The 20,845-nt window shown below is 38.1% G+C and overlaps 1 protein-coding gene across 2 annotated transcripts in view; it reads left to right on the plus strand.

Annotated features, from left to right (window-relative positions):
- The window catches only part of CDIN1 (CDAN1 interacting nuclease 1), a 205,721-nt gene that overhangs the window by 96,934 nt on the left and 87,942 nt on the right, over nt 1-20,845 (plus strand). The window contains exons 8-11 of one of the 2 annotated variants that reach the window (XM_034994492.1): nt 904-971; nt 11,962-12,027; nt 12,628-12,733; nt 19,009-19,120. In XM_034994492.1, the coding sequence (XP_034850383.1) occupies nt 904-971; nt 11,962-12,027; nt 12,628-12,733; nt 19,009-19,120 (352 nt within the window). The remainder of the gene's footprint in view (nt 1-903; nt 972-11,961; nt 12,028-12,627; nt 12,734-19,008; nt 19,121-20,845) is intronic. The other variant, XM_034994493.1, reaches the window with a different exon arrangement.

Below are 20,845 nucleotides of genomic sequence, written 5' to 3' on the forward strand. Positions count from 1 at the left end.
GACTGCCTTCAGCTCAGGTCATGATCCTGGAGTCCCAGGATCGAGTCCCACATCAGGCTCCCTGCTCAGCAGGGAGTCTGCTTCTCCCTCTGAACCTCTTCCCTCTCGTGCTCTCTATCTCTCATTCTCTCTCTCTCAAATAAATAAATAAAAAATCTTTAAAAAAAAAACACACATAAAGCACTTAACACAGTACCTACCTCATAGTAATCGCTCAAAGAATTTACATGTGTGTGTATCTGTTTCTATGAATATGATCATATGTGTGCACTCTCGCACACGAGAGGAAGACTTGAAGAATCCTCTGCACCCGCACCCCAACCCCACAGTCCTTTGCAACATGCAGTCTTTCCTCCAGGGTGCCTAGAATTCTCAACAAGTCAGCTATTTGGCTTCCCACGTCACATAAGATCACCAACCATAGGCTGAAAGTGGGACAGAAACTAGAAATGCTGACTCTGGGACAAGTATGGATTCTTAGAAGATTTATGGAACTCTGTAAGACTGGAAACTCCTTTAAGGCAAAGCCTGGTTGGTATTCTTTGCTGCATTTAGTAAGTGCTTAATAAATGCACTAAATTGAATTAAGGGATTTTTAACATAGTACAAAGGATGTTTAAAATGACTCCGCCTCCTTTCAAAAGAAGATAAGGTACACATCCATTTACAAATCTTTATTTGCCCAAATGCATATAAACATTACAGAAATAGAAAAACTCCCCTGAATCATTAAATGAGGGCATGTATGTAGAAATCTCATTCCTCAGAAATGTGGGCTAAAGGTGGAAATAGTTGCTATGATTACTCTATTTTCCGTTTCATCTCAAAGTAGAGACCTGGTATTAGCATATTTTTTATTGTGTAATTCCACCTGTGTTACCCTCCTTAACTAAAACTTCTTAGTGCCATTGGTCATGAGCACGAAGTCCTGCTAAGAGACATGCTTCTGGAGAAAAACCTGTCCTTCCTAGGTAAGTATTACTTAATCCTCTCTAGCTTGTAATATCTGCATGAGTGCTTAAATGTATATTTTTAAAAATCTTCCACTCGCAGTTATTATATACTAAAAGAAGAATGAACAATGATTGATGCTGTGCATGTTATCTTTTATTGATTTAGAATTAAGCAGGAACTCAGTTACCTAATCCCTATATATACAAAACATGCACAGGCTTGCAATTAATATTTTATAGAATAAGTGGCTGAAAAAATGCTTTAATATCTGTTGCAGTATTACTTTTGGTGTCATGAGATATTAGCCGTAATCTAGGCCTTATGAGACAAAGAAACAAAAGAAATACTGTCTATAAAATGCTTTATATGTTAAAAAGAATAGTTAGAAAAATTCATGTTGGATATGTTTGTCTAATGTATGGAATCAGAGTGTACTTTTACTTGAAAGTCAAATATTAAGCTTTTATTATTTTTATGAGAGACATTAATTGTCATTATAGATTTAGTGTGATTTTTAAAAATCTCACATGTATACATGGACGTGTGTTTTTGTGTGTGTACCAATGTGGAATCTTGTTATAGATTGTTATTTCTTTCAACATCTGAAGCATTAAAATTAAGCCTTGAAGGGCATACATGTGATAACTGATCACAGAAACCATAAAGCACTCTACAATGAATTAATTCCTCTTCTCCACTGTAGATGTAATTTTAAAGGTTCTATACCAACCTAAATGTGCATTGTACACATCTGTTATATGTAGATATTTAAGTCTGCATAGTGTGTTTTTTTAGGTTGAAAAAAATCACAGAATATTGGATTACACAACCTTTGTTCCAAAATGGACAAAGATTTGGCCAAGGAAAGTCCATTGGATGGCCTTACATCAAGTTGGGGAGGGATGTTGAAGACAAGCCTGCAGAAAGTCTGTTTTAAGTCTTAGTATTCAATATTTTTATTAATGAACTGGAGAATGGAGTTGAGTGTATTATCAGGTTGTTGATAATTTTAAGATGGGAGATCTCATAAATGTTCTGGAGCAGGGGCTAAAGAAAGTTGATTTAGGAAAATGGCCTCAAATTAGTGAATTAAATTTCAGTATGTGAAAGTAACAAGTTTTTTCATGTAAGGGAGGAGGAGCAAAAGGCTTATATGTGGTCTAAACTGAGTTCCACGTCCTTGACTCCCTTGATTTTGTGAACAGTGTTAGACTGAATTGACCATGGCCAGCAAAGACAATGCAGAAACATGGCCAAGAGTCATTAGCACTTGCATACAAGTTCAGAAAGGGGACTTACTATTCATGGGTCCCATCTAGTTCTCTGTGCTATCAGGTCTAGAGATAACTATTTTATTAAAGTACACCCAAAGGTGATACTTAACTGATCTCTAAAATAAATGAGTTATAGGATATTTAGCTGATTCCATGTAACCTCAGTGCTGTTTTTAAGCATTTCCTTATCAGCATACAAATAAGTTAATTTATTCTATGCATTTTAAGCATTTTAATGTAGTACTGAATTATTACAAGTTTATTTACAAGTTAAAGCGTGAGAATTCAAAGCTTTGTGTGAAATATTGTTCTGGGGTTTTCTTTTACCTTGTATATATACCCCTTCACAGTGATTAATTAGGTCTAAAGTACTGTGCCAGGTAAATTTAGATAGATTATCATTTCAAGTCAACTACTGAAAAACACTGGTATATAAATAGACCACTAATCTGATGTTTTCTTGTTTACATGTGTACATCTTGAATTTTGTTGCAGAGCCATTACAAACATGTGTTTTACTTTGATTCTTTTATAAGCAAAAGCAAAACCGATCTCTCCCTCTCTTTCTCTCTCTCTCATTCTTTTGGTTTCTAATCTGGCCACTACTTTCAAAAGGCAAGGATTCTTATTTTTACATATTAACCCTTCTTAAGAATTATGACTTCCCTGAAAGTCTGTCCCATTCTAAATTTTCCACTCATTGTGCTCTATATGTAATTTTATAAAATACATACCTTATATGACCATTTTACTAATAGAAGAGAAAAATAAAAATAACCTTTATTTTAACCCTAATAATTTTTTTAATTTCCTTGATTCATAACCATATACTGAGCAGTTGTTATGGCACAAGATTTAACCACGCACTACTGGAAAGAAAAAAAAGAAGAGTGCTTTTCATTGAAGATTTGCATATGCTCATGGATTTATCCTATTTATAAATTTATAGGTACATTGTATTCAGAGAATTCAAAGTTGAATAAATGTTTAGTTTTTCCTACTAAAAACATATATTTTATTCATACATTTATTGATTTATTCCAAAAATAAGTTACTGAGTTAGGTACTATTTATTAGGAACTAAATATTAAGTCAGGGGGCGCCTGGGTGGCTCAGTCGTTAAGCATCTGCCTTCAGCTCAGGTCATGATCCCAGGGTCCTGGGATCGAGCCCCGCATCGGGCTTCCTGCTCTGCGGGAAGCCTGCTTCTCTCTCTCTCTCGCTCCTCCTGCTTGTGTTCCCTCTCTCGCTATGTCTCTCTCTGTCAAATAAATAAATAAAAAAAATCTTTAAAAAAAATATAAATAAATAAATAAATATTAAATCAGATGAAGTTCCTCCTTTTGTGGAATTATGGTCTAGTAGGGAGATAAGCTATAAACAAATGTACACAATTTCTAGCAATTTCTCAGAGTTCTTGTAATTCTTTTATTTTTATTCATGCATTCTTTTCAACTAACTCTTGTTGAGCACGTTTTCTACTACTAGTTAGTGTGAACATGATGGTAAGCATTTTGTTCCCTCTGGATGCTTACAGTGATGCACACTATTTCCATGTCAAACCCAGTAAGAATACAGTTCCATCACTAGTGCATCTCCGTAGGTACTCACTTGATGGTCTTGATAATGAAAATAAATACATTCAAGGCTGTTGTTGTGCTACTTCTATTAAACTTTTGAAAGAAAGGTATAGATTATACTAAAAATCAAGAGCCACCCTTTACACATAAGAAAATGCTACTGGTCCATAAGCTACTTTTCCTGAAGTGGTGATAGAATTTTACTTATTCATCTGCTCTCTCACCAACACCTTCCTGTCACCATGTGCTTCTAGGCCGGCTAGCTGAGCTCCTTAGCTTGGTTATCTTACCACTGTGCTAACCAGTCTTTTCTTTTGTTGGTTCAGCAGACAGATATCTTTTAAGAAGTACTTACTTTGGGCGGGCACCATTAGGGATAAAAAAATAAAAGTTTAATTTTTCCTGGAAGGAAAATTTCAGATAAGTTTCAGGTAAGTTCATGTCAGTTCTTTCCAAGGAGAGTAATATAGAATTATTGATCCGCATTTAACGTCTGAGAAGATGTGAAGAGCCTGCTGCCCACTCCTAGGCACAGATGCACAAAGAGCCCTTCTTAAGCTTTAAATTGACCAACAAGCATTGTGATCATCCTTATTCCCACTGCTAAGGGTTCGTTCCATTTCTAATATCAACAAAATAGAAAAGGTATTTTAACTACTGGTGGAGATGTTTTGATTTTTATCTCTCCAGTGACTAATGAGACCATGTTTTGCTGCCTCTCCCTACCCCCACCCTCTCCTTCTCAGGAGTAAGGAGGAACTTTGGACAAAAGGCAAGGGAGGAAAGGAAAATAGTGATAGTAAGAAGACGATGAGACTGTTTGTGGGCGCCTGGGTGGCTCAGATGGTTGGGCGTCTGCCTTCGGCTCAGGTCGTGGTCCCAGGGTCCTGGGATCGAGTCCCGCATCGGGCTCCCTGCTCCTTGGGAGCCTGCTTCTCCCTCTGCCTCTCTCTCTCTGTCTCTCATGAATAAATAAATAAAATCTTAAAAAAAAAAAAAAAAAAAGACGATGAGACTGTTTGCACTGTCAGAGGCTATGAAAGAGCTTATCCCAGAGGCTGGAGACAAACTGTTCATCCTCCATGGGGGGGGCATGTCTCCAGGTCAGAGGGACTTATATTAGTGCCTTCCACAGCCACTGTCTGGTGCAAATTCTTGTTACATTTGGCTTAATAAGGTTGGCTCTGGAGATACTGTATTCTTTCCAGTGAATGTTGCCCTGTTAGTAGAAGCGAACAATTATTTTGAGTGACACCTGAGAGGCAGTTGCTTTTTCCCTGCCTCACCCTCCCATGTTTGGTCTTGCCTTATGACAAACCAGCTTATTTTACATGGGTGCTTTTCTAGCATTCGTGTATAACTGCGGGACTCCAGGAGGGTATAATCTGTAAAGCCAGGGAGGCTTAGTGAAGGATGTCCCTTGCTGTAAAAAATTAGGATCTTCGTTCCTAAGAGTTCATCTGTTCCTGCTGCTTTATTCCCCACCTGAAGCAATAGTGCTCTGTTGGGGGAGTGATTATGATGTGACAAACGGGGGATTATGACTTCAGGTGAAGAACAGGCAGTGGGAACAGATGAGATTTAGAGGGCTAAGGTTGTGTTTATGTGCAGATGTTAGTAGTAGAGAATAAGAAACTAGAAATAAAACATATGATTATATAGGCTAAAGGGAAATGACATGGTTGGGTATTTCATAAGGTATCAAGTATTTAAATTCCTAACTCTCTGAAGGTTAAAAATAAGATACAGTTTTCAGAATCATGGGAATGTGGTATTGGAAATGGGATATGGGGAATTGGGTCCTTCTTCCTTCCTGAGGAAATTATCATGGTGTGGGATCATCTTACTCCCCTTATTGAACATGCTAGTGTGCGCTTCTCCCTGGGACCAAGAGAAAAGAACCACGGATAATACATATATGCTGCTAGAAGACAACACAGTCTCTGGAACTTTGACGACAGGTTACCCTGGGCCCTTCCCTCCTCATGGCTCTGGTTGGATAACTCATGTCTGCTGATTGTCTGCTTTCCTGGCCACTTAAGATATTGGAACTCCTTTGTGACAAAAATCGAGTCAAACTAAATTATACACATACTCAAGGATGTATATCTGGAAAGTCCAAAGGAGAGGCGTTTGCTTCTGATGTGTATAGAATCCAGAAGACAAAAACAGTGTCATCAGTCTCTCTTTTCTCCCTCTTGTGTTCTGCTTTTTTCCATGTTGGCTTCGTTCTTAGGCAATAAAGATGATCCCTGGTAGTTGCTAGTTTGTTTATTCCTTAGGCTTCTTAGTCCCAGAGACAAATTGGTGATTCTCTTTTGCCCATAGTGAATCTGAGGAAGGCCTCTAATCAGCTACAAGTGTCCACCCCTGAGGCTGATGGTGGGGGTCACATTATTGGTCATTCCCCAGAATCGTGTAAGAGTAGGATGGCAATGCCAGACAGAATGGGATGCAGGACCAAAAAAAATCAAATATCTCACGCCACAGAAAATTAGTTACAGGTTGGAACTTTAGTCCCCATGACCAAAAGGCGTTGGGAATCGAATATGTTGTGAGATTGGCTTCTAGGGTACATGCACGCGCACGCATGCACGTGTGTGTGTGTGTGTGTGTGTGTAGAAGATCCTTTTTGTGTCTCAGAACTGCTAATACTCCTTTCTTCATTGAGATTAGTTCTGGGACAGATGGAGCTGGCCCTGCAAAAGGGTCTGACATCAATGACGACAGCTAAAAAAAAAAAAAAAAAAAAAAAAAAACTAGAGCAAAAGCTAACATTCAGCCATTCCTCAGAATGTGGTAGTTGGACAGTGTTCCATCCAATGCCCTTATTCTGTTTAGTGGAAACTGGCCCCAGCCGGTGCCTTTCCAACAACTTGCCCTTTTCACTCTACCATTCTGATGTGTCCCTTCTTTTGTGGCATTCAACCCCAAGAATTTAGAATGTGGTGTAAAATATAAAAGAGTTCTATTTCTGTTGTTGATATTCGTATCTCCTGTCTCCACAGCCACCGGTCAGCAGGGACCAGCCTTCTCAGCTCCACTTTGTACTGTCCCAGCTGTGTGACCTCCCATTTGTTTCCTATCTTTAGGGCACTTCAATTTTCACTAGTATTGTCCCCTGAAGACATAAGCAAAGGACAAGGTCAGAGCAGTCAGTTGTATTCCTTATTAGTAGCTTTGATAAGAGGCTTTGGGGGAAGAGGTTGAAACTAATGGCTATAATGAAATTTGGGGTTCTCTAAAGATTTCATTTATCTGTGCTATGGGTCTCCCCATTAAATGCATAGCTGTTCTGTGTACCTTTGCCCATGGTATGCATATCATAGTAACATCTATTACTGAATCCTTGCTGACTTCTTAAATTGGGTGAAAAAGACTGAAACTCACTCTTTGAGAACATAAAAATACGGATACGAAGGTCATAGCTCCAGGTACTGAATGAGACAGTGTTTTGGGGAAAAAAAAAAAAAAACCACAGAAAAACAAAATACTAGAGTAGAAAAGATACACTGTAGTTTTCATTTGTGTTCATGTATATCTTTTGCCTTTCCTCAATTTAGTAGAAATGTAATAGGTGTTAAGATTCTTTTTATCATACAATGTATTTTAACCTAGCATTTTAGAAACCTTTTGACAAATTCATAGATAAAAGGCCATGTCAGAATGTTACTTTTCGTTTTCAGATGTCATGAACTGGAATTTTGCATAATTTTCCTGGGAAAAACTGTATTTCTTAAAAATTTAAAGCCTTTTAATAAAACAAAAGAAAACCTCAAACTTTTCCTTGGTAGTCCTCATGCCCTTCTATGATTCTTAAGTATAAGTTAACTAGTTTCAGATGTGTTTTGTTCTCTGACTCAAAATCAGCCCTTTATTTTAGAAAAAGAAATTGTGTAATTAGTACTTAATTGCTTTGGATATTTTGGGGCATTTAGAGGCGAGGGTAATTAAAAGACCAGAGAAATTAAACTTTCACAGTGTTCTTTACGTATGTGTAATTCCTTTTTAAAATCCCCTCCAAAGGCAGGCCTGGCAACTTAAAAATAAATGAAGACCTGGGTTGCTTTTAAAAATTTAACATCAGTTTTATCTGTGGATGCAGTTTCATTGATTTTTTTAAACTTCAGTTGGAGAGAGGGCCATTGTAATGCTAGAAATCAAGAGATTACCTAGTTCATTTCCTCTTTAGGCACACATCACCTAAATAATATTGGACAGATAGTCATCACCCTTCTTATGCTTCAAGATCCTCTAGGAGTAGAATTAGAATTTTTTCGCTACTTCATAAATGTCACACGTGATCAAATTTAAATATTTGCCATAATTAAAAGTGGTATGTGGTCTGTTGGGACAAACTAGAATGTGGTTGATGTAGGCTCTTGTCTGTATCTTTAGCTATCCGAGAGGCCTAGGTTATGGTGAGTCACCTCAGTCCTCTGGGCCACTTATGTGTAAGTTAGAATATTGGACTAGCAATCTCTAAGACTTTACAAGTTCAGAAATACTGTGTTTCATGGGTCACACACATTATCTAAAAATCCCACATTTTTGTGGATCTCGAGGCTAAGAGGTCTGCTTTTAAGCAAGAATATTCTGTTAATTTTGATAATGAACACTTGAACTGTGACATCAACAAGCTTAGTAGTTATGAAATATATTGGGTGTTTTTAACATACACCTTAAATATGACCTTACTTCATATTTGCTATATTCACTGAATGAGATGGTTATACAGGATTGGAGATTGATTTCATATTGATCCCCAACGATTTGGGAAGTTATACTAAAAGCACTATTCTCAAACATTACTGTTACTCTTTTTTTGTCCTTTCTAGCTAATATTCTTCTTCTTTTTTTCCTTAATTCTGATCCTTTTTTTTTTTTTTCTTAAAGAAAACATTAGGTTACTGAAACATCCAATTTTCTACTTGGGAAGTTCAAAGAATCCTAAGTAACCATTTGGCTCCAATATGTACAAAGAGCTATAAAAACCTCGATGAAATGTATAGTTCTCAAGGAAAATATAAATTGCAAAACTGACTGTTAGAAGAGACAAAAATCTAAACAGATTGGTAGCCGTCAAAGAAATGGGAAAAGTAACCAAAGAGCCGCCCCACCAAAGTAGCGCTAGGCCCAGACTGTTGTTTGTGAGGAACTCTGCCCATACTTTAAGGAATGAATAATACCAATGTTATTTAAAATATTGCAGATCAAAGAAAAAAAGTAGGAAAACTTCCCATGGGTATTAAGGAAAGGGATGCAGTTCCTTCTTGAATGATTGAGATGAACCTCAGAGCAAACAGTTGGGACCAAGGATGAAAGATAGCAGTAAAAGATATCAAATAAAACCTTGAACTTTGGGCCACATTTGTTGCCCCTGTGCCTTGTTGATTAATGAGAAGTTAAATCAGGAAAGAAAATTATTAAGTCAGTCTAGGTAGGCTTTGTAGAAGGCATGGGTATTCTTTAAAATGCAGTTGTATTTTATTCAGTTAGCCATTTGAGCATTAAATACAAAGCATACGTTGGTGGTAAGAGTGGGGCAATGAATAGGTTTTAAAAAAAGAAAAGGAAACATTAACTGTCTTCAGAGCAGATGCCTTGCATCCAGTATGTGGGAAACAGGGAGTAAGTACAGTAAGACAAGGGAATGAAGACAGAATGAACAGAAAAGAAGTAGTGTGGCCTGGTGACTGAGCCATAACCTCTAGATCATGGAGTTGGAACCCCAAGAAGATGGTCAACCCAATTTTATATCCATACCCAATGGTTTGGATAAGATGTGGTAAGGAATCTTTAAAGGTCTGGGGGCCAGGAAAGGAGCATAATACAGAGGCCAGGAAATCAGACCAGATGGATGGGGCTGACCTTAAAAATATCCCAGTGGGATGATCCATGATAGAAACTTCTCCTGGGGCCTAAACCAGGTGAGCAGGACCCCCTGCTCATAATGCTACTTCTTACACTTGTGCTGTCATTTCCTCTAAACTTTGCCCACATTGTTCCCTCCTTCTTTTTTAGGAAATCTAGGATGAAAGTAACAGTGTGAAAGTTGAAACAGGGATGGCAAGGCAGTGAGAGTTTAGTAAATAAAAGAATGGGGAGGAGACCCACTAACATAACATGGTATTTCAAATGTGTGGATTAACCTCGTAGATTTGTTTTAAAAAAATGTGATGTCAGTTGTGGTGACACAGACTTCTAGAAGCTGTCCTTTGGGTACAGTTACTATTGTATCAACTTCAAACTGAGAGGGAGGGAGGGAGGGAAGGAGGGAGAGAGGGTGGAGTGAGAAAGTACATTGTTATACTTGCAAGTTCTCCACTGAAAGATGGAAAGATTCCCTAGCCTCACCTGATGTTTTCTGCCCAAGTTTTGTTTTGTTTTGTCTCACATTAAGTGACAAAATTTAAATTGTAGGTATTGTGTTAGTAATTTTGGTGCAGTGAACAGGAGTGTAACATCTGCTTTTAAAGGGGTTTTAGTATGTGCATTTGGATAGCTTGGTGACCTTCGAAATTTTGTTTTGAGCTGTGTCAGAAACATAATCATTTTTCTTTCTGAAACAGATTCTAACATCTGCAAAGGTTGATCAAGCTAGGGTAGTTTTAATAAATTATTAGTCTCAGTTTTTTAATGTCAACCCAGCTTTTAAAACTGTTGATCAGCTATGGGAAACATCAGCTCAAGGTGCTTCTAAAAAATGTCTTTTCCATTAAATATTCTCGTTGTGGCCAGTGTATTGAGAGGATAGAAATTTGTTCCAGTCTTGTTCATCTGCAGTCCAGTTTTCCAAATCCCTCTTGTTTTTAAAGTAAAATTACTTAAATTTGTATTTCCTTATCTCAATAGTTAACTTAAAATTTTTTATATTTCAAGGAGGGGAGATTGTTCTGAATTCTGGCATCAATCCTCCAAAGTCTGGATAAAGGACATCCACTTCTAACAAAATTTCACTTAAATATCTAGTTTAAATATGGCTTGTCATTAAAAGGTTATTTACGTTTAAAATGCTGACCTTTCAAGATGTACACAAGAGTGTTCTAAAACAGAGTTTCTGAACATTGGCCATGAAACCACTGTCTTGGGCTGACAAATGGATTGGAAATAAGCTACCCAACACTGGGAATGGGCCATTAATTTTAATCAAAGGTGATGCAGGAAGGCGAATGGGATGCATGACAATGTCAACAGCCCAGTAGGTGTTAAGAGACCACACAGCCTTCCTTGTTACTTGGTTGGGCCATTAGTTGAGGTTGGGTGAAGACAGAAAGCCATGTCTGGAATTGAATGACCAGGTCACTCCAAAATCTAATGGAGAACTCCTCATTTCAGAAATCACATTGTAATGCCATTAGAAGTCAAGGACAGCATTTAGAAAATATTGGAAGTTTTTTTTTTTTTTTTTTTTAACCAAGCACCTTGCTAGTTTTTTCCAACTTTGTCAAGCTCCCTGTTTCCTGCCTCCTTTCCTTCTGAATGGATCATTGATATTTACAGAGGATCAGGAAATCGAACGGACTTAGAAAAAAAATCTCAAAGCCTGTTTGCTTCTCAGAATTACATATTGTTAGTTGTAAAACTCTGGTAAATGCCAGAAACAATAGCATACCAAAGGAATTAAGCAGGGCAATTAATTCTCTGTAGTGATCTCATTGTCCTTGTCCCTTTCTGTGTTCTTGTGTATAGGAATAGTTTTACTAATTGAAACTAAACTTTCTTAATTGCTTTAATGAAAACATTTGTTTTATAGTTATAAAGGCCACCGTGCTTGGGCCTCACTGTAAATTGTCAATATTGCCTGATAACATTCGTGATATTCATGGTGGTGAAAGCCTTTTCTTTTAATCAGTAAGTATGTTTCATTATTTTGAGTATTTTCAATTACAAAAAGGTAGCATATGACAGCTTGAATTAATGATATTTATAATAAAGACATAAAAATGCAGAAGGGACAAAGAGGCATTTTTACATCTATGCTTCAGGTTTGTTAAGAAAGTTCATTTATTCTGACACAGCCTTGCATGCATAAGAAAGATATGTATGACTGCATTAGCAATTTTTATACATTTTTAAGAAAGAAAAGCAATTATATTGCTGTCTTGTTAATGGAACACTGTTATAAGTAATAGTATTTGTTCTTTCTGTAGATGAAGATCAGCTCCGTGCAAAGGGTTATGACAAAACACCAGACTTTATTTTACAAGTTCCAGTTGGTAAGTCCTTAAACTGTCTTATGCATTTGTTTATAGTGAAAGGGGATGTGTTTTCTCCATAGATTTATTTTTTTTTTTTACTTTTTGTTAATATTAGCAAATGTTACCAGAGTAGATTAGCTTTAAATGGATGAAATTGTTAGAAAAGATGATTTTAGAAGAGCAGAAAATAATTGGTTCAGAAGAAATCTCTGCCTTAAAAACGTTTACATATATTTAAGCAATAAACATATCTTCTGAAGACATTTTGGGTGCCATTTTCAGGTCATTTCTCTAAATTCTGAATTTTTAAACATGATTCCTTTGAAAAGCCAGACTGGCTCACTTGGGTTTGCTTTCACAGTACTTGTCCACTTACAGAGGCAGTGTCAGAATAGGAGAGGGATTTTTTAAAATGATGATGAAAATAAAGGGGATGTGATTATAGCATAAATGGTCTTTGTAAGGAACATATATGATGTGTTGTTTTATAATTCCATTGATGACAGCAAGGGCCGAGCCCCCGCTCATTAATGTGAAGCACAGAGAGGCCTAGGCAGAGTTCAGTATTTCCAGTCTTCCCTTCTCTTTGCTGTGTATTAGTAATGCTTTGTCCCTTAGCTGTAGAAGGGCACATAATTCACTGGATTGAAAGCAAAGCCTCATTTGGTGATGAATGTAGCCACCATGCCTACCTGCATGACCAGTTCTGGAGCTACTGGAATAGGTAAGGTCCCATTATTTTTCTCTTAAGATAAACGATACTCGGCTGAAATCTCATTAGAAAAAGTATTTTGTTTAGCTGGTAAAAATGCTAGTAGTCTTTGTTTCTGGTAAATACAGAGACTTGATTAATGTATTCATTTCAGATAATTTAAACTTCTCTGCTTTCATAATGTTCCTTCATTTTTTAAAACTAACAATCTCTGCATAAAGTCAAAATTAGTATATACTCCCATTTTCCGTTTTACAGCAATAATATTGGTAGCACTTAAAATAGGAATAATAAGGCAGGGTGCCTATTGACACTAACTTTTTATCCTTTGGATGTGAAATTTATGCTTACTCTCAGACCTTTAAAAAAATCATATCCTCAGCTCTCTGAGGAAAGTGTCCAAGTGATATCAAAGATCAAAACGATTTGCCTTCCAACAGAAAAACAGTTTACCTACCAACTTCAATCAACAGTCCTGACTGAAGCCATGGAAACCTCATCGATTAAGGGAAAGGGTTGGAGGGGAGGATGCTTTATTATCAAATTCCTGGGCCTGGGCCTTCATATTCTCTCAGCTAATCCTCACATGGAAGTTACTTTTCCCCCATTTTACAGATAACAGAGTCTCAGAGAGAAAATAATATGCCATACAGTTAGTCATCATGCATTTGTCTTTCTCGCTCCCAAACCTATGCCCCTTCCAGTACATCTCTGTTGTCATTTATAGTACAACTGTTGAAATTTTGGCTTTTTCTGTTATTGAAGTGCCACATTTTCACACCGTGCAATTTTTCCCCTTAGAATAGGAGGTAGGGCAAGGGGTAACCTTTCTAGATTAACTGTGTTCCTCAGTCACTGGCCAGCAGTAAGAATACAATAATAGGATGACATGGGCCCAGGTCATTAAGGAGTGAGACAGTAGCATCTGTGCACAATAGTCTCATCCTGGGGAAGAACAGAACAAAACAAAAAAACAGTGACAGGCTACAGAATTTGGTATTATATTGTTACTCAGCTTTACAAAAGGCCAGCAGACCTCGTCCGTAGCAGCTGTGCTAAACTAAGCCCACTTTTTGCCATGGTAACAATGATCAGGACAAAATGCTGAATGTAATGGCTTTCTTGATTTTCTTGTGCAATTGTGCGTAGCATCCGAGCTTTACTTTACAGGGATGGAGGAGAAAAGTGCAAAATGTTTTAGAAATCAATGCTGCTTCAGCGTTCCCTATCTTTTATTCAGCCATTATTCAAATTAGCAGTAATGTGGCAAATTGAATTTTAGATTTTTAACAATTTTTTGAGTTTGAAATAGTAAAGAAAGCATCATCTTTGGTGATACAGGGAAAGCAATGACAAGAAAATCAAATTGTGTAAGTTTAGGTTGCTAAAGCATTTTTAACTCTACTGAAAAACAAAACCATTATGCACTGAGACGGTGCCCCCACTTTGGTACTCATCAAGTCTTTTATGAGGAACAATTACAAATTGAATTCCAAAGAGTAGCGCTTACTTGAAAGTCATATGTTTTTCCTAAAACAAGTGAACTATTTATTGAGTGCCTACTATGTGTCTAACACTATTTTAGAGGTTGAATAAATACTCTAGTCAGTAATCGGACCCCCATGCATTATTGACCCAGCTGGAGGGGATCTGAGCTATGGATAATTTAATACAGTTTCCTTTGGACTGGATTTTAGATTATTTCGTTGTGTGCTACTTTTTCTATTCTAATGATGGTTTACTTACATGACTATTGGTTTACATTCCCTAAACATGTTCTTTGAATATGTACCAGCTCTTGGGCATGACTCATTCGGGGTATATTACGCGATAAGGGAAAGTTAGCCTTGATTTTGAATGTTCCAGATCATCCAAGGAGGAAATACTCTACACAGAATTCAGTAGTTTTACCAGATGTCTGCAGAGAGGCCAAGAAATGGAAGTAGTGGTGATATTCAAAATGGAACACAGAGGCATTTACTTGGATATAAAATTTTGATGATAACAGTGATACGGACTTACCAGTGATAGGACATTTTGACAGGAGAACTTAGCCAATTTATGAAAGTATGGTATCCTACTCTTCATATTTTGCCTCAACACAACTCACATAGTAGTTGCTGAAATTGTTGAGAGTGGAGGAAATCATCTCTCCCACCTGTAGGTAGCCTTTCAAGGAGGCTATTGACTGGTTGGCATTTGGGCTAATTGCTTTATTTGTGTGATGAGCCTCTAGTTAACATAAACACTGTTATCAAATTGTCACACTATTTTTTAGATTATATGTTGGATTTTACAATAAGACTGTTCAATGAATATTTGTAGAATCATGACCTTGTATAAACCCATTATCTCACATAAATAACTACAGAGCCCTTAATTTTTAGTTTAATGTTTCTACAAGTTTTCTTTTTTTGTGCAAGTGGATATTCTTATTCATCCTTTCAGCAACTTTGACAAAGTTGATCATACCCTACCTCTTTATTAAAACATCTTTTCTTGGGATGCCTGGGTGGCTCAGTTGGTTAAGCGACTGCCTTCGGCTTAGGTCATGATCCTGGAGTCCCAGGATTGAGTCCCGCATCAGGCTCCCTGCTGAGCAGGGGTCTGCTTCTCCCTCTGACCCTCCCCTCTCTCATGTGCGTGCTCTCTCTCACTCATTCTCTCTCTCTCAAATAAATAAAATCTTAAAAAAAAAAAATCTTTTCTTGACTTCCGAGAGCTACTCTTCTGGGTTACTTCCTGCCATCCCAGCAGCATACTCAGTTTGCTTTACTGGCTTTTTCTCCTTCCAGCTCTACACTGGAGCTGGGCTCTGGAACTCAGTGCTCAGCCCTCTGCCCTTTGCTATCTACATTCACTTCCAGGGTTCTCTCTTGGAGCTTTCATCGGAGACTATGGTTTTATATACTGTATCTGTAACAGTATCTCCTAATTCTTGCTGCCAGCCCTAATATGTCCGCTGAGTACAAATTTGTTTGTTTATCCAACTGTCCATTCAGTATCTCCTCTTGGATATCCAGTAGGTATCTGAGACCTAACATGTCTAACATTAAACCCTTGATTTTCCTCCCCAGGCTTGTGGCTCCCCCGATTCCTCCCATGCTCAACTAATGGTGCCCCAATTTGCCCAAATACTCAAGCCAAAAACCAGCCCATCACCAACCTACCGGAAAATCCTTTCAGCTCCATCTTTGTCATATCTCAAATCATGCCTCAGTATCACCTTCTTACCTGGCATCACCTCACTATCCGTCATCACCTCTTGAACTGTTGCGGTAGCTTCCGAACTGGTCTCCAGACCTTAACCTTTACACTCCTGTGGTCCGTTTTTCATACCCTGGCCAGAGCGACTCTTGAAAAATACAAATTAGATTGTATTGCTTCCTACTCAAAACTCCTCAGTGGCTTCCCATCACATTTCAAATAAAATCCAAACTTTCACATGACATTCAGAGCCCTGCATGATCTAGCTCTCTACCATCCCCAGTTATCTGCACACCTGCCTCTCTCTCTCTCTCTCCCCAACTAAGGCTCCCTCCCTCTCTTATACTTCTGCAGCCGCACTGGCTTTCTGGGCCTTCCTAAAATCTACACTGCTTATTTCTACTTCAGAACTCTTACTCTGGCTAATTCTTCTGCTTGGAGTTTTCTTCCCATTTGGATCTCCACATGGTGAGCTCCTCACACCATTCAGGTGTCTGCTCAAATTCCCCTCCTCGGGGATACTTTCCATGACCACTCAATCTAAATGACCTCACCTCAGTCATCTCTCCCTCCTCATTTGGTTGGACTTTTCTTCATAATATTTATCCCTATCTGAGTGAAAGAATAAACATTTATATAAGCATCAATTTGTTTGAATATGAGCCTTTATTAAAGAGCTTTACCTTTTATATTGCTGTTGTTAATTACTATATGTAGTGTGCCCCTTATTCCTTTGTAATCAAAGCTTCAAGAATTTTCCCTGGCTTAATTAACATCAGAAAAATTTAAATTTTGCAATGCCATCATCTTCCCTAAAGTCAAAGACATTGAGTACAGATAATAAGCTGCCTTTCCTGTGAGCAGGCCCCTGTCCCGGGTATGAACTTTGATCAGATAGCTCCTCAAAACTCTATAGTCTCTACTTCCATGGAGTTAAAGGAAATAAAGAGTACCTCTGGGAAGCAGCATTTGGACCATAATATAGCCCCAAATTATATAAGGCTATATATATGATTGTAAAGAAAATACATACATATTTACATATATGTGTATTTATATATCCCATATACATAGGTCTATAAATACAAATTGTATAAAAACCATGTTTCCTTGTGCAATTAACACCCCAGAAGCCTTCTCATTCTACTTCTGTAATCAAAAACTGAGTTCTTTGACAATTTGACCTATATTACTAAGTATATTTTCACATCTGATGGTGACAGTTAAAAAAAAAAAAAGAAATTCTATAATCTGAGGCCAAATTACATACACGGGTTCTATACATACATGTGGCCTTTCAGAGAAGTAGGAGCAGACACCCTGTGCTCACTTTCAGTGTTTGGAGATAAAGTAGGTCCATCTGAAGGAAAATATTAAGTGACCCTAAAGAGCAAAGCCTCACAAGCCTCTAGGCAGCACGTGCACTGTGCCAGACAACTCCGACCAAGAACGTGGAAATCTCAGCTGCAGGTTCAGCCCTGCCAACTACCATTCTGGGCTCATGCTGGCCCCCATGAGAAACCGAAGGGCACTTGGTAGATACACCTCTTCATTTCTCTCAGAGAGGATTGACACTTGTGACTGGCAAGCACAAGGCCGAGTTTTGTTTCAACATGCTTTCCCTGCTTAGTGAGCCTTGAAACAATGGAGGGAATCTCTCCTGTTCTTGGGTTTGAATCCAGGCCATGCCACTTTCCAGTCCCGTGACTAGGAACAACTTGCTTAACCTCCCTGGGTCTTCGTTTTCTCCTATAAAATAGTGTCAGTAATACCCTCTTGACCATGTGGTCATGAAGATCGGTTATTTAATACATGTAAAGGACTTTCGAAGTGCCTGGCAGTCTACAACAGATATTAATTCCTGTGTGTCTCTTTCTCCTGTATATCCCTGTCTGATAGAATTTAGAAGTCTTCTGAGTCGACACTTATTTACCTTCTTTGCCAGATAACTCCTCCTGGACTACTCAGCTTGGCTGACATCTCTTTGGGAAATCTTCCTGCATTCCACGCTTGCATTCGGTACCCACTCCCGTGTTCTGCTAATAATTTCATAGCATGTGTTAAATGTTGTAATTTCTTGTTTACATGTCACCTTCCTCCAGTTAACATTGAGTTTCATCTTCTCTGTATGTTTTATCTGTCATCAAATGCCCGAAAGCTGGTGGAATACCTGGCTGGTGGAGGTGCCAGTAGGTGATCAGTTCTAAGGTCTCTGGTACATGGAGTGTGGCCTAGAAAGGGATTGGGGGGATATACAGCAAGTGGGGATGTCCCCTTGGTCCTGCTGAATCCTCACCCCATGGGTTAGGATACAACCAGAGGGGTCCAGAGCAGAATCCTCTCAAGTTTTGGGCCAGGCCATGGACCTCTCTTGAAGGGTTCTAAATAACAGTACCAAAGGAAGCAAATACATGTATCCTCCAAAGTCATTTTTTTGTACTGGTGTTAGGATGTGAGGGGAAATGAGCACCAGAGGAAATATGGTCTTAATCACATTTATGTATCATTGAAAAGATTAAGAGCTGACTTCCATATGTCAGAATTTTGAAACTTTGGCTCCAGAGAGTCTACTCTCCAGAGGCAATGCTAAGCTAATACCTTCTGCCACAAGAATTGATTTGACTTTAGTTCTTACCTCTAAGTATATTTTAAAGATTGGTTATTTACTCAATGGTTTAGCAATTGCTTTCTCTGGTCTGTGCTGCCTTGAGAGGTGAGGCACTTAGAATGGGGCTGCCTAGCAGTGAGAGTTAAGGAAGGTATTTTTTCAGAGGATGGCCAAAGTTTTTCCTGCATTAAGATACTTCCAGGAAGCCTGCAATTAGCCAAATCACAGATTTCCAGTTATTTCAGTTCTGTTAAAAACAAGGCTGATCACATCTGTCTTAAGTTGGACTGTGTGCCTCAGCAATAGAAGCTCTTGCAAACCTTCAATTACAACAGCCTCAGAAGGCACTGCTCCAGTATACTAACAAGTAGTCATCAGCAGCAAGAGACAGATTGACTCATAATTAGCAAATGCACTGGAGAGGGCTTCTCTAAAGGTAAAATATAATCATTTGCTTTTCCATCTCTTACAGTGGAGATGGTTGTGAGATATTGATGTTCCGTTGTTCCAGACAAATACTTGACACTGTTACTAGCCGGAGCAACCTCGAAATATTTGAAAAGGACGAAAGAAGTGTCTGCTATGTATGTAGTACTTTTATAAGAATGATTTCTCATAACATTTTTTTTCTGCATTTGGAATGTGAAATGCAAGAATTTTCCCCGCCAAGGAATTCATATTGTCTGCTGTTGTTGTTCTCAGTGTTGACTTTAAATCCAAAACTGAATAAGGGATAGAAATGTTCCTTAGGCTTTTAAAGTGATATTTGCAATAAAGAGACAGTTGTTAAATAACTAGAATGGGTCGAAGGACTAAAGAGAAAGAAAATAGACATATAAGGAAATATTAATGAATTGTAGTTTCTCAGAAAGATATCTATCTGATTACTGTCTTCAGGTATGCACAAGATTTGGGGGAGTGGGGGGAATAGAGAGAGCATATTGATCAGTTTTCCAAAATCAGGGGACCAAAGAATTGTTGAAAAGATGACTCTTCTGCTGACCCACTGTGATAGAATGCTTCAGAAAAGTTACCCCACACCAAACTAACAAGCAAATGATTGGGCGGTCATTCTAAAGATGGAAACACAACCATTATGATCATCCAGAGAGAGTGAGGGAAGAAGAATAGAGATTCTGCCAATAGGAAGTGACCCAGGAGCATGGATAGAGTCAGGAGCCCAAGAATACAGAATCCATTTCTGAGACTCATTCTAGAATATTGGAGATCAGGTTGAAACTGATGCTAAAATGGCTTGGGTATGTAGGTCAGTGATTCTCAAACTTCACCATGTATTGAAATCACATGAGGGGCATTTTAAAAATACTGATGTGGGTCTTATCCCTGGAGAACTGGTTTAATTGATGTTGCGTAGAGCCTGGACCTTGGGAGTTTTTCTTTTCTTTTGAAAACTTTAGGTGATCATGCCATTCTACATGCAGCACTGACATCAACTTCTTCTTTACCTAGCCTTGGCTAAGTATTTGCCAAACAGCCCTTGCATTTGTAGCCTTTCTGCTTTCAAACAGAGTATTGATGAGAAAAACAAAGCCTTATTAAAGAACAAAGGTTCAGTTCAGCAAACACCTTCACAGGCACTGTGTCAGTCACCTCTGTTTTGGGGTGGGCTGATAGTAAGGCCTGAGGCTGTAAATTGCAGGGATGGGACCTGAATCCAGATCTCCTTCTGAATTCACACCTGTGCGCTTTCTGCCCACCAGGCAGTTTCATGTCAGCCATGGTGAGAAATCTGTTTTAAGCGGCTACTTAGTCAGTTAATGGGTTCGCTGAGCTGATCTAAAAAGCTCTCCAACATATGTGGTTTAGATATCTACCTCCATAAGGTTAGTGAAAAATGGGCCAGGTGTTCTCTCTTGCTTTCTCAAGAGCCCTTATTCTATATTCAAAATATGTATCTGTAGGTTTATTATAAAAGCCTGTCATATATACCAGCACACCCAGAATATAATAACCCCTAAATTGTTGGATTTGAAATCCATAGAATTAGAGAAGTCTTTTGTATGTGGTTTACATTCACAAATTCTGACTGAACTATCTGAACACTAGTGTGAATTCAGAAGAGAAGTGAACTGTGGAACATTTGTTAAGAAATGTTTTTATTTTAAATGGAGTTCGTTTTTTTTCTGAATTGCCGTTGGTTGCACATAAAAAACAAGTCTTTTAATAAATAAGAATAGTTTTAAAAATAGCTTTATTGAGGTATAATTAACATTATAAACTGCACATATTTAAAGTATACAATTTGACAAGTTTTGACATGTTTATATAAACTTAAAAAATTATCACCA

This window comes from Mirounga leonina, unplaced genomic scaffold (genome assembly GCF_011800145.1).
Source record: "Mirounga leonina isolate KUSES-001 unplaced genomic scaffold, KU_Mleo_1.0 Mir_91, whole genome shotgun sequence".
In the NCBI taxonomy this organism is placed as follows: Eukaryota; Metazoa; Chordata; class Mammalia; order Carnivora; family Phocidae; genus Mirounga; species Mirounga leonina.